This window comes from Salvelinus alpinus, chromosome 6 (assembly GCF_045679555.1).
Source record: "Salvelinus alpinus chromosome 6, SLU_Salpinus.1, whole genome shotgun sequence".
Classification (NCBI taxonomy): Eukaryota; Metazoa; Chordata; class Actinopteri; order Salmoniformes; family Salmonidae; genus Salvelinus; species Salvelinus alpinus.
The window spans coordinates 35,994,143-36,008,940 of NC_092091.1; the positions used below are offsets into that span (position 1 = coordinate 35,994,143).

The 14,798-nt window shown below is 44.5% G+C and overlaps 1 protein-coding gene across 1 annotated transcript; it reads right to left on the reverse strand.

Moving 5' to 3' along the window:
- Positions 1-748: 748 nt before the first annotated feature.
- On the reverse strand, positions 749-5,157 carry LOC139578638 (growth arrest and DNA damage-inducible protein GADD45 alpha-like). The gene is made up of 4 exons (XM_071406507.1): positions 4,955-5,157; positions 4,637-4,738; positions 4,177-4,390; positions 749-2,954 (listed from the first exon to the last, which is right to left on the reverse strand). The coding sequence occupies exons 1-4, from the start codon at positions 5,002-5,004 to the stop codon at positions 2,847-2,849; spliced, it is 474 nt and encodes a 157-aa protein (XP_071262608.1). The 5' UTR covers positions 5,005-5,157; the 3' UTR covers positions 749-2,846.
- Positions 5,158-14,798: the final 9,641 nt, after the last annotated feature.

Here is a 14,798-nt window from a genome sequence, read left to right on the forward strand (position 1 = left end):
TCTGGTGTCCTCTGAGTGAGCTGGCTAGTAATATATATTTTCTTTCCTCTCTGGCTGTTTTTGGCCCTGTTGTTTATCCCCTTGTGTGTTTGGCCCTGTGACAGCAAGAGCTGTCATTGTGATCACACACACGGATGCTGCTGTTCACAGAAGGAAACTACATGTATGGGAATTCTCCCTCGTGAGTGATGGTTAATTATATGTTTTGTTAAGATGTGAACGCAGAGTGTGGAACTGTTGTTACAAGGGCTTTTAATAACAGACACGCTGTAGTGTTTACCACTGGTGTCAATGGATGGATGTATTGTATTGCTCAGACATGTTACATAATAAATACAAGCTAAACTAAGTGCTAGCTTTTTGCACCAGGTTAAACAGTGCACACATCCTTGATCCTTTCTTTATTCAGCTGAATATGCAAGATCACTTGAAAGCGTTGCATGCCATTACCCTGAACTGAGGCTTTTAGTCAAAACCTGCAGCTGAGGGGAAAAAAACACTACCTATGAGAAATGACAAAAGGTACTGCAGCTGTAATTGTGCTGAATTATCTAGTGACCTCAGTGAAAAGCCTCTTTTGGCATCTACTAAAATGTTGAAAGCAGAATCCTTGTTCAATGGCCCTGATTTCCATTGCCTTTACAGAGAAGCATTATAAGTCCGGACTCATGTGTCCCTAACAGGTAACTCAGAAACCCGCTGAGTGATGCTCATAACTCACTGCATAAAATCCAAGAAAGCAAAGCAATTAAATGTTTAGTTCAGTTTAGTTTATTTCTCTGCAAAGGTAGCTGATGAACATTGCAACATCAATTCATTAAATGAACACAAACATTGAATTAAACAAAATAACGAAGTTAATGTTTAAGTCAATACATTGGTTTGTGCTGACAATGACCTAAACAAGACCTTCCCTCTTAGTTTAAATAATTCTCAAAATAACAATTTCAGAAATAATCAAGATCATATAAATTACAGTTGTGATGTATTTTTTTCCACACTGTAAAACATTTCCTGTACAATGTACACTAACTTACTGGCAGAAATTGGCCAATAAGTTACTGTAATTTATTTTACAGTACAACATTTTGCAGTACCAACAATGTTACTGTAATCTAATTTAGAGTATATTACTAGAATTCCCCATGCAGCGACACATTACCCAGTGTTCTTTGCAAGTTTTTTTATTTTAACATTTACATTTTGGTAATTTAGCAGGTACGCTTGTCCTAAGCAACTTAGTCAGTGCATTCAACCAAGGTTGATTAAAAAAATAAATAATACATATCACAGTCATAGCAAGTAAAACCTTTTTATTTTATAACCATTACTGAAAATGTTGTAGTTAAAGATACATTGGTCTTCAAAATAATTATAATTACAACAAGATATCTAATGATGTATCGCTGACAATCTCTGGATAGTGCCAATACAATACAGAGATATTCATGGTAAATTGATGTCAGAGCAATGAAATACAGTGACTAAACTAAGAAAATACAGTATTTTACTTTAACTACAAGGGATTAGAGCAAGCAGGTTTGCATTTGCATATTACAGCATATTAATGAATACTAGCTGTTTTATATCACTTGCACTTTATGCTTTAACAAAGGCTTCTAAACTGACAGTGACTAAAGGGCAAAACAGATCAAAATGGATCGCCACTCAACTATTAAAGGTTTGAGACTTGCTGACACTCTGATCTGTCCCCTATATACATTGCATTGTTAGGGAATCACTTCCCCATACTGCATCACGTAAATTGGTACTCTCACTAACGGGTGCAACAAATACAGCCTCTTACAACACACGCATCAACATATGTTAATGAGTGTTCAATGTTTTTTGGCGCTCAAACTGCAGTATTGGTACTGTATTCTGAATTACAGAATATGACTGGCAGCAATTGGCTACTGTAGAGTTTCAGGGCAAGGTTTGTAGAATCCCTAAAATACAGTATATTACCGTATTCTGTGGGGGTTCAGCATTCTCACCACGGGTGCAACAAATATAGCCTCTTACAAGGCACACCATAATATGTTAATGAGCCAGAGACTCTTTTCCCGCCCACAACAATTTCCCACAATGCACTATATGAATACTGTAAAACACATTTACTGTTGAAATTACAGAAAAGTCTAGAAAAGTCTGAGTGTGCTGTAAAACAAACATATGGCATTTTACTGTGCATTCGATGGTAATCTACTGTATTCAGTTTATACAGTATCATAATGTTGAATAATACAGTAAGTTACTGATACAATTGCATAAACCTTTAGCATCCAGAGTATATCCACATGGAAATTTGGTCCACTTTCCTTGAGGCATTATCCATCCTGTAGTCCCAGACTAGTCCAGACTACTCCGGTCCAGTTCAGAAAACTCTAGTTTGGTTTAGTTTGGTTTAGTTCAGTCCTTGAGTATGGTCCTTGGAGTCAGTCCTTTGAGCATCCAGGAGATTCCAATCCCCTGCTGCCTTGTGCACTCTGCTCTGCTCACCCCTAAATGCGTATGTCTGCTCTGCTGTGTGTGCTTACATGAGTCAGCTTCCTGTAATGGCAGCGCCTGGGCATGAGGACAAAGTCATACCAACGACCAATCGCTACCTTCGCATTACAGTCATACCATTGTTACCTTGGCAGTCCTGGAATCCAGAATGCTAAATCCCTCTACCTCAGCATAAAATCCACACTGATCCAGCAGGTTTTCTTGTTCTTCTTCCCTCTGTTGAATGAGGTTTGTTCATGAGTTCCAACAAAGGCATTATTACACAGATCTAGTGCAGTGTGCTGTGCTTCAATATAAAGTGTACAACGTGGTTACGTGGAGTCCATGCTGCTTGTTCACCGGTCAGGTAAGTTGATGATGGGGACCCACTGGTCCAGTATTCGACTGTCTCTACAGAAGCGATTCACTTTGCTCAGAGCTGGGTCCTTGCACGTGGTTGACTTCTGTGAAGAGAAATGGAAAACAAAAACAGTTAGGCCAATGTTGCTTTCTAAAAACATGCATTAAAATACAGACAAGTATGCCTTATAAATGTAGAACAACCCTAATCAGTTAGGCCTGAGTGTTCTATACAAGTGTAGTAATAACTGCACACACACAGTTAATAACCACACATCTAGCCTATTGCTGTGCTTTCTAAACATGTGCATCAAATATAAGGACACACAATTCTTTGTAACAACCATAATCAGATAAGGGTTCTCTGCAACGTGAGGTATGACCTGATAGTGGGCCTCAGAGATCAGATCACTACCAAGGAAGTGTATGAGCAGGGCATAAAAATGTCTCCGTGCTGACTTCTGCCGTCTAAGAGTCTCGCTGTAAATGTGCCATCATTCATCCTCTTTCTCCTATGAGCTAAGCTTCATTTCCTGGAACGTGGGTTTGAAAAAGTACTAGTGGCCCACAGGAAGAGCAGTTAAGAGTACACATTGCTACGCTAACCCAGCCACAAATGTCTAGGTTACGTCCCAAATGGTTCCCTATATCGGGTAGGCAACCCTGGTCCTGGGGTGCCGCAGGCAAGTCAGGTTTTTGGTTTAACTGACCTGGAAGACGAGGTGTGTTGAACTTAGGTAATCACTGAACTGATCAATTAGCTCGGTTGGTCACGTGTGGTGCCTAGTTGGAACAAAATCCTGCAGTACCTCCGGCAATCCAGGAACAGGGTTGCCTACCCCCTGAACTACATAGTGCACTACTTTGGGCCCTGGTCAAAAATAGTGCACTATGTAGGGCATAGGGTGCCATTTGGACGTAGCCCTAGTAACTGGAGTCAGATCACTCGCAGTACTACAGCCAGCGTAAGCTACGTCAGACTACTAGGAAAGCCACATCACAGACACACTGCAGATCATGCGGCTGCAGTCAGCTGGATCACGCTTCAAAGAGCTGAGCAATGAATGAAGACATAACTACCAGGCCAGATGTGGTGGCTGTTAAAATCAAGTATTTGCATCCATCTAGGGCTAGGCCTTTCATGCTGTACTCAAAGCTCTTGAACTGCAAATCTTTAGCATCCATGAACATTTTTATTATAACCTAGCTGGTATAATGTACCACACCGGCAGAGACCCCACCTGAGGAACTGATATCAAAGTCTAGCACTGTTAAGTAGATGAAAAGCCAGGGACATGGAAGTAGGAACAAAGTAATGAAACGTACAGTAACTAGTACACAGTGCAGGTCCATGGGCTCTTCTCCAGACTTCACTCCTCCAAGTATCTCAGCGAGGCGCCTCATGTTGCTGACCCGCAGGATGTTGATGTCGTTCTCGCAGCAGAACGCCTGAATCAGGGTGAAGTGGATCTGTAAAGCCACGTCCTCGACCTGCTCCTCATCTGTGGCCAGGAGGCACAGTACCACATTATCGGGGTCCCTGGTGAATTAAATGTCAATACAATTAGCTAGCTAATCAAGTAACATTACAGTAGTAGATGCATGAAATTATTTCAGAGTAGATGTATTACTGTTTAATAATTTAAGAATAATCTATTGAAAAATAATTTTGCTACTTCATTCACTCCTCGTATTTAGTTGTTTAAGAATATAGGTCTTATTGTATAGTAGCTAACGTTAACGTTATGCCTGTAGCTAATAATCTCTTGCAACGTGCTTCACTTACACATTGAGTGACTTTGCTGCCTCGTAGACTCCTACAGTGACGCAACCTTGGGGTAACGCGGAGGTGATAACCTCCTCCAATGCTTTAGACACCGAATCCATCCTGTGGGTGCAAAATAATAGGTAACCATACTGAGACAAATATACGACTTTATTATTTAGTCAGCTTGCATCAATATAGAAACTAGCTATATAGGCTACTGTAACTGCTAGCTAGTTAGCTAAATTAGATTGGGCAAACTCGTGCATACAGGGAGACGAGTTTGACAGTTAGTGCTCCAGCAGTGACATATTCAACAAGTTGCAAAGATAATCTTACCTTTCTGTAGAGTTTTCTCCACTGGTTTCCTCAAAAGTCATATTGCACATAGGAAAATGATCCACGTTGAAATCAGAATATTCACTGATGGTCTCTCCAGTAACGTCCCAGTCAAATTAGTGTCCGTGTGTATCTGCACGTCTAGTCTTTGTGCATCTGACTCTCCTCTCACCTTTCCCACTCCCCGACTTTAACGTGGAAACGGGAGTTCGAGCGCCTCATATTTGCATATCCAATCCCATTGGTCACATGCTAATTATCAAAGTGGTTCCCGCGAAAGCGCAGCGCCCCCAATTTATCACACGTCATTAAACTAGAGGTACACTGCGACACCAGGTGGCGAAAATAGTAGTGGCTCACTGTATTTCCGTGCATACATGGTAGGCTATCCACACCAAGAACGATAAAATATACATAACTATAACTTGTTGGCAAACATCCACTCCAGAGGAAAGCGTAAGGTTCTATAGTACACCTGTCTATCAACTGATCCAATACATCCTCTAGGCCTATTAATATGGTGGTAACACAGATATCTCGGCTTTCAGGATGTGTTCATTGTCATAGTGACAACTGCAAATAACACTTCAATGTACATGTAATGAAAAATAATATTGAAACTCATATTTAAATGTAGCAACAAAAAACACCGTTTAGCCTGTGTATTTACAGCATGTCATTGCTTGCCTTGTTGTCAAGTGGTTTTCAAGTGATTTCCATTTTTCTAATGTTTGTCAATTATTTTCAATCTTATTTTTGTCTGTCCTGTGCAACCATTTGCAATACATGCAACAATGTTATGATCACCGGTCAAAATGATCACAATGCACTCTCTCTCCTCAACTTTCCCCTTTCTCCGACAGTTAATTTGTCCTATGCTGTAGGCAAATCTTACATTCCACTATTAACAAGAGCAAGCATCCTTCTCTCCTCGAATTGGCTATTATGCCTAGTATAAAACATGTTCAAAATAAATGTCCTATAGCGTTTATAGCCTATAGCCTTTCCTGTGTTTTCAAGAGAAGAGGAATAGCAGAGAGGCTTGCTTATACCCTAGCCTATGTCACACGAGAACAGCTGGAAGAGAGCGACTAGAGATGTGTAGTAAGAAGCTAAATATTAAGTAGATACTTGACCATTAATTAGCTTAATATTAGGGCTATAATATAAATATGAATATTTACCTGTCAAAGTGCAAGAAAAAAAGTTAAAAGATTATGAAATGTCAGATCTGTGCGTTCCTCCAGGCTGCACTCTGCAGTCCCCGGGCACGCAATGCTCCACAGTTGATTAGGCCTATGTTTTTAGTGCAGTGATGTATAGGCTAATTTGAATAACAGCTCAAAGGTCCTGTTTTGAATGCGTCTTTCATGCCGAAATAACTGCATACAGCCTAGGCCTGCTTATGCAACTATTTGGATCATTTATGGGTCTATTGACCGTTTACAAGGTCCAGAAAGGTAGGCTACATTAGCAGGTCACTCATATGGTATGTTTTGTCGGAATGTATCAGCGTCAACAAATAACATAGGAAAATATGGTCTTCTGATACTGAGATGTGCTGTCTGTCGTGGAACATCAGTCTCCCAAGCCGTCCTATAATTAATGTTGACTGACACCAATATGCTCACATGCCCAGTTATTCAGGAAAGCTCACCGTGCGCTCTGCCTCACATCCTCTCCCCTCCTAGCATCTATTCCTCGCGCACCTAGAACCTAGAACGCTTCAATAGAACGCGTTTTTGATTGGTTGTTGACGCTGTATGGTTGGGGGACAGGGAACAAATCGCTCTGAAAGTGATCCCAACAATGGCTAGCGTTGTCGTTCTCTACTGTTAATGTGGTTATCGTTGTAGTGTGGACGCTTCTGTTAACTTGAATTTAACAATTTGTATCATTATAGTTATTTGATGTTGAGTGCAGAATAGTGCAGAAGGAGTCGAATATCCTATTTGAATACTATTTATAGGCTACTTGTCCACAGAGATTTTATAGAGGAAGCCTATCTTGAAATATCTAAAACATTGCCTAACTGATCATTCAGAGATGTGTGTCCTTAAAATACACTACTGATATGGGCCTCCCATCTGTGGGAGTCCTCTAACCTTTTCCCTTCCCAATATGGAGGTTTTATTATACCAACCCGGCTATATGTAAGGCAGCAGTGCTGTTTTTTTCTCCACTGCATGATTTTTCAGTCAACAGTGTTTGACGCAACGTGGCATGTGCTGACCGTCCTGACAATCCTCATAAACTAAAGAAAAACATGGAAATTGATAAAATTATTGTTCACATACACAACACATCGTAAAAGTTATTGAGTACATAGAAATAACATGTAAGTAATTGAAAGTAATCTCTTTTTAAAGTAATCTAATTTGTATTATAACGGTCCTGCTGTCAAGGGCGTCTGCCAATGGTTTACTAACGCACATGTTTTGGGGCCACAGATTAGAAATTAATTTAGGAATACATTTTGATGGATACAATATGACTTTTTTCATTTTTTCTATCAAAAAGTTTCTATCCGAAATCTTCAATATTGCATGTGAGCAAAGTTAAATATGCTGCTAATGAAATACAAAGTATTTGTGCATGTATTAGGTAGAAAGCCTTGTTTGTGTGACTGTTACAAAAATGAAGATTGCCAGGAAAATGTGTTCAACCTCAAGAGATCTGCTGCTTAAAGATTCAGGATTTTATTCCATGATAACACATTTGTAGCAAGTCAATTACCTAATGCAAAAAAAAAAAAATGTTTTTATTTAACCATTATTTAACAAGGCAAGTCTGTCACGCCCTGACCGTAGAGAGCTTTTTATGTCTCTATTTTGGTTTGGTCAGGGTGTGATTTGGGTGGGCATTCTATGTTCTTTTTTCTATGATTTGTATTTCTGTGTGTTTGGCCGGGTGTGGTTCTCAATCAGAGGCAGCTGTCTATCGTTGTCTCTGATTGGGAACCATACTTAGGTAGCCCTTTCTGTCCTTTCAGTGTGGGAAGTTGTCTTTGTTTGTGGCACATTAGCCTTAATGTGTTTGTCGCACATTAGCCAGACTTCCCCCTTTCACAGTTACAGGAGGACACTATTATTGTATGGCTCACTACATCACACACGGATGGGACGTAGGGGAAGTAAGAACATGCAATAAGACAGAGAATGTTACAGCTGACAAGACAAGGAGGGACCTGACTGGGTGGTTGAGCCGAGGATTTTAGTAAGATAAAAAGGCCCAGAGCGGATGTCTGGTGGTTATGTGGAGGGATGAGGCTGTGGCCTGACCTGCCTACCAATTGGATCGGTAGTTGTGCACTAGTGCAGTTAGGCCTGCCCTTCACCCTTATCAAACACGAGGACCTAGAACCAGGTAGAAGAGAGAGAAGGAATGCTCCGTCCGGATCTTTTGACAATAGAATTTACATAGGAGAGTATTGGATATGTTACTGGCTGAAAAGGGTGGTGGTATTCGGAGTAGAATGTTGTCTTTTCATCCCCGATAAAACAGCTCCAGACGGATCAGTGACCAAGGCCCTGGCTGGTTTACCCACATAAGCTCACGAATTGGCAGAGAACTCTGGGGTAGATAATGCTCTAACAAATTAAATTGGCTTGATAGTATGTTTGGGAAATGGAAAAATGTCATAATCACTGTGTTATGGGCAACCTTCACCTGTATGAGTGTTTTGGTTCTGTCAGGACCCGGTGCGAGAAACAGTCACTAATAATGGGCAGAACCCAGAAGATGAGGCAGACACAGCAGTACTAGAGATGGTGGTTTAATAACAAATAGATATCTTCCAAAATACAAAGAAAATCCACAAAGTGGTAAAAACAGCAAGGGAAAAAACAAACCTCAAAAGACCAATCCAAAAATACACGAGAACAAAACCAGAGAACCTCTGGAAAATCCAACAAGAGAAAAATGATCACAAAGGCTGGGGCTGGGTGCTAACATACAAACACTGAGCAAGGAACTGAGGAACACACAGGGTTTAAATACTAACAAGGGAATGACTTACAGGTGCAAACAATAATTAGGGCAAGAAAAACAAAAGGTACAAAAAAGGTGCAAGGGGGACATCTAGTGAACAAAACCTGAACAGTCCTGGCCAAAACCTGACAGGTTCTGTGTGGGTGTTGTGTTGTTTGGTCCCTTGTGTGAAAGTTTTGCTTATCAGGACTCTGGAGAGGTCAATGACGCAACAGATGGTGAGGTACGGACCGATTTCGAGCTCTGGCCTGTGTGATGACGAATACGGGCATCAAGGCCTAGGAGATGGCTCCCACGATAAGACAGCTCAGACCAATCAGCACTCCTGTAAAGCCCCACCCTTTCCCGGAGAACATATCATCATCTAGCGGCCATTGCATGTCAGCACTCGTTCTATTTAGCGTCACGTTTGTTTTTGTTACTTTGTTAGTTTGTTCAGTGTTCTTCCTTTATTAAAAAGAAGAATGTATTCATATCACGCTGCGCCTTGGTCTCCTCAATACGACAAACGTGACAGAACTACCCACCAAAAGAGGACCAAGCAGCGTGGTTACCTGGAGAGTTGGACATGGGAGGAAATCCTGGAAGGCAAGGGACCCTGGGGACAGACGAGAGAACATCGCCGTCCTGAGGAGGTGGCACAGTGGAGCAGGCACGAGAGGCAGCCCCCAACATTTTTTTGGGGGGAGCACACGAGGAGTTTGGCTCAGTCAGATTGTAGACCTGAGCCAACTCCCCGTGCTTACCGGGTGGAGCGTCGTACTGGTCAGGCACCGTGTTATGCGGTGGTGCGCACGGTGTCTCCAGTGCACGTTCACAGCCCGGTACGCTACATCGCAGCTCCTCGCATCGGCCGGGCTAGAGTGGGCATCGAGCCAGGAGGGATGGTGCCGGCTCAGCGCATCTGGTCTCCAGTGCGTCTCTTCGGCTCGGGTTATCCTGCGCCAGCCCTACGCATGGTGTCCCCGGTTCGCCAGCACAGCCCAGTGCGGCCTGTTCCAGCTCCCCGCACTTGTCGGGCTACAGGGTGTATCCAGCCAGGACGAGTTGTGCTAGCTCTGCGTTCGAAACCGCCAGTGCGCCTCCACGGCCCAGTGTATCCGGTGCCTCGGCCAAGGAAGAGGCCTCCTGCATGTCTCCCCAGCCTGGTGAGTCCTGTGCCTGTGCTAAGAACTAACCCTCCTGCATGTCTCCCCAGCCTGGTGAGTCCTGTGCCTGCTCCCAGAGCCAGGCCTCCTGTGTGTCTCTCCACTCCAGTGGTGACCCATGGCACGAAGCCTCCAGTGATGATCCATGGCAAGAAGCCTCCAGTGATGATTCATGGCACGAAGCCTCCAGTGATGATTCATGGCACGAAGCCTCCAGTGATGATCCATGGCAAGAAGCCTCCAGTGATGATCCATGGCACGAAGCCTCCAGTGATGATCCATGGCACGAAGCCTCCAGTGATGATCCATGGCACGAAGCCTCCAGTGGTGATCCATGGCAAGAAGCCTCCTGTGGTGATCCATGGCACAAAGCCTCCAGTGATGATCCATGGCAAGAAGCCTCCAGTGATGATCCATGGCAAGAAGCTTCCAGAGGCGCCCTTCAGTCCGGAGCTTCCAGAGGCGCCCTTCAGTCCGGAGCTTCCAGAGGCGCCCTTCAGTCCGGAGCTTCCAGAGGCGCCCTTTAGTCCGGAGCCTCCAGAGGCGCCCTTCAGTCCGCAGCCTCCAGAGGCGCCCTTCAGTCCGGAGCCTCCAGAGGCGCCCTTCAGTCCGGAGCCTCCAGAGGCGCCCTTCAGTCCGGAGCCTCCAGAGGCGCCCTTCAGTCCGGAGCCTCCAGAGGCGCCCTTCAGTCCGGAGCCTCCAGAGGCGCCCTTCAGTCCGGAGCCTCCAGAGGCGCCCTTCAGTCCGGAGCCTCTAGAGGCACCCTTCAGTCCGGAGCCTCCAGAGACGCCCTCCAGTCCGGAGCTCCCAACAAGGGTCCCCAGTCCGGCCCCCACAACGATGGTCCCCAGTCCGGGGCCCGCTACGAGGGTCCCCGCTCTAGAGGCGCCACCTATGTGGGCCAAGCCAAAGGTGGAGCGGGGTCTACGTCCCACACCAGAGCCGCCACCGCGGTGAAATGCCCACCCAGACCCTCCCCTATAGGTTCAGGTTTTGCGGCCGGAGTCCGCACCTTGGGGGGGGGGGGGGGGGGGTACTGTCACGCCCTGACCATAGAGAGCTTTTTATGTCTCTATTTCTTTTGGTCAGGGTGTGATTTGGGTGGGCATTCTATGTTCTTTTTTCTATGATTTGTATTTCTGTGTGTTTGGCCGGGTGTGGTTCTCAATCAGAGGCAGCTGTCTATCGTTGTCTCTGATTGAGAACCATACTTAGGTTGCCTTTTCCCACCTGTCTGTGTGGGTAGTTGTCTATGTGGAGTTGCATGTCAGCACTCGTTCTATTTAGCGTCACGTTCGTTTTTGTTACTTTGTTAGTTTGTTCAGTGTTCTTCCTTTATTAAAAAGAAGAATGTATTCATATCACGCTGCGCCTTGGTCTCCTCAATACGACGAATGTGACAAAGTCAGCAAACATGCAAACATACAGTGCCTAGGGAAAGTCTACACACACCTTCAGATTTTGCTGCCTCAAAATGAAATTCGATTTTTTTTCCCCCTACAAACCTACCCAACTTACTCCACATTTTCAAAATGATAGAACATTTCCAAAATCAATACAAAAATGTAAGAAAGATTTACACTGTAAAGGGGTTAGTGTGAATTTGACAGTAGCTTAACTGACAGCTTGGTGGCAAGTACAATAAGTAATTAAACCAACTTAAGCAAATCAAAAGAAAACAAACAAATATCCATGAAAAAAAGAACAAAACCCCAAATGCATTCAATCAAAAAACAGGTAGCAATAATCAGTCCTTCAATTTGTTAGTCAGTCAGTCAGTTATGGTTGGTCTGGTGGAGTAGTTGATGGTATGTTAGTGTCTTTGTGTTGGGGAGGGGAAGTGGTGGGGTCTGGGCTGGCAGTTGCTGGATGGAGGTGGTATTGTGGTTGATTGATGCTGTGTCCAGGGTTGGTGCTGGTGTTGGGACTGGGACAGGGAAAACCTGGGTTGGTGTTGGGGCTGGGTTGTAAATCAGTCTGGTACCAGGGCTAGAATGCAGGGGTTGGAGCTGAGACTGGGGACCTGGGAAGAATCAGGAACCCGGGAACTGGGTCTGGGTCGGGATCTATAGAGGGGAGGAAGGACAACCTGAGAAGCAAGCAGACATCTAAAGGAGCCCTTGACCTGGAGGTCAATTGTGGCACTCCCCTGTGGTCCGCTTGCTCCAGGTGAATGTCTGTTGTTTGGTCCCTCCTCTGCGCCTCTTCCAGGGTTCTGGTGTTGCGACTGGGTCTGGAGCTGGTGTTGGATCTGCAGAGGTGAGGAAGGACAACCTGAGGAGCGAGCTGACTCACCTGGAAGCACAAGACCCAGAGGTCAATCATGGTATTCCACTGTGGCCTGCTCGCTCCGGGTGTAGGTCTATAGCTTTGGTCATTCCTCCGCGCCTCTTCTGGTGTGCTGATTTGTATTTGTATTTATTATGGATCCCCATTAGCTGCTGCCAAGGCAGAAGCTACTCTTCCTGGGGTCCCGAAACATTTACGCAATTATACATTTTAAAAACATTACAATACATTAATAACAGATTTCACAACATATTCAGTGTGTGCCCTCAGGCCTCTACTCTAATACCACATATCTGTAACACAAAATCCATGTGTACATGTGTGTATAGTGCGTATGTTATCGTGTGTTGGTATGCATGTGTCTATGTTTGTGTTGCGTCACAGTCCCCGCTGTTCCAGAAGGTGTATTTTTATCTGTTTTTTGAATCAAATTTTACTGCTGGCATGAGTTACTTGATGTAGAATAGAGTTCCATGTAATCTTGCCTCTATGTAGTACTGTGAGCCTCCCATAGTCTGTTCTGGACTTGGGGACTGTGAAGAGACCTCTGGTGGCATGTCTTGTGGGGTATGCATGGGTGTCTGAGCTGTGTGCCAGTAGTTCAAACAGACAGCTAGGTGCATTCAACATGCCAATACCTCTCATAAATACAAGTGGTGATGAAGTCAATTTCTCCTCTACTTTGAGCCAGGAGAGATTGACATGCATATTAATGTTAGCTCTCTGTGTACACCCAAGGGCCAGCCATGATGCCCTGTTCTGAGCCAATTGCAATTTTCCTAAGTCCGTCTTTGTGGCACCTGACCACACGACTGAACAGTAGTCCAGGTGCGACAAAACTAGGGCCTGTAGGACAGTGCTGTTATGAATGCGGAGCAGTGCTTTATTATAAACAGACTTCTCCCCATCCTAGCTACTGTGGTATCAATATGTTTTGACTATGACAGTTTACAATCCAGGGTTACTCCAAGCAGTTAAGTCTCAAATTGCTCAATTTCCACATTATTCATTACAATATTTAGTTGAGGTTTAGGGTTAAGTGAATGATTTGTCCCAAATGCAATGCTTTTAGTTTTTGAAATACTTAGGACTAGGTTATTCCTTGCCACCCATTCTGAAACTAACTGCAGCTCTTTGTTAAGTGTTGCTGTCATTTCAGTCACTGTGGTAGCTGACATGTATAGTGTTGAGTCATCTGCATACATAGACACACTGGCTTTACTCAAAGCTAGTGACATGTCGTTAGTAAAGATTGAAAAAAGTAAGGGGCCTAGACAGCTGCCCTGGGGACTTCTTGATTCTACCTGGATTTTGTTGGAGAGGCTTCCATTACATAACACCTTCTGTGTTCTGTTAGACATGTAGGTCTTTATCTACAATATAGCAGGAAGTGTAAAGCCATTACACATATGTTTCCAGCAACAAACTATGATCGATAATGTCAAAAGCTGCACTGAAGTCTAACAAAACAGCCCCCATAATCTGATATCCTGAACGTTTGCCCCAGGAAAACACAAATTCTTTGCCCCAAGTACAGATATATGCCTCACCATCGAACTCCCTGTCACAGTCGCCAGGTCTGATCATTTCATTGCAGATTTGGATGAGGGCCTCTAGTGAGTCAGTTGTATTGTTGGGTGGTTCTTGGCTATTCACAGGTCTTGACATGCCTCCCCACTGACTGCCTGGTAAAACACTGTACTGTCTTGGTGATGGACTGGGGGATTCTGGGAGGGGTGAAGGCGGTTCAGAGAATCCGGGGGGTCTGGACTGAGGCTGGCTGATTTGCTGCTGTGCAGGATCATGGGCAGGGAGCACTAAGGGGTGTGGATCTGGGTTGCTAAGGAGCAGGGGGTGAGAGTCAGTGGCAGTAGGGGGTATGGTACGGGGGTTCAAGGGCAGTTGATAGTGGGAGTGGGGAATCCGGGACAGTAAGGGGCAGGGAGTAGCGATCAGCTGAAGTAATGGACTGGGGGGGAAGGGGGTGGTATGGTGAAGGGTCTGGGAGGGGGAGACAGTTTGTAGGAAGGGAGTTCCGGCGCCGAAAAGAGATGGCTGCCTCGCTTCGTGTTCCTTGGAAAATATGCAGTATTTTGTTTTTTTACGTGTTATTTCTTACATCGGTACCCCGGGTAATCTTAGGTTTCATTACATACAGTCGGGAGGAACTACTGAATATACGATTAACGTCAACTCATCATCGTTCCTACCAGGAATATGACTTTCCCGAAACGGATCCAGTGTTTTGCCTTCCACACAATACAATGGATCTGATCCCAGCCGGCGACTCTGTGCGACGCCGAAAAAGGGGAAAACGTGGCGGTCTCGTGGTCAGGCTTCGGAGACGGGCACATCGCGCTCCACTCCCTAGCATACTACTCGCCAATGTCCAGTCTCTTGACAATAAGGTTGATGAA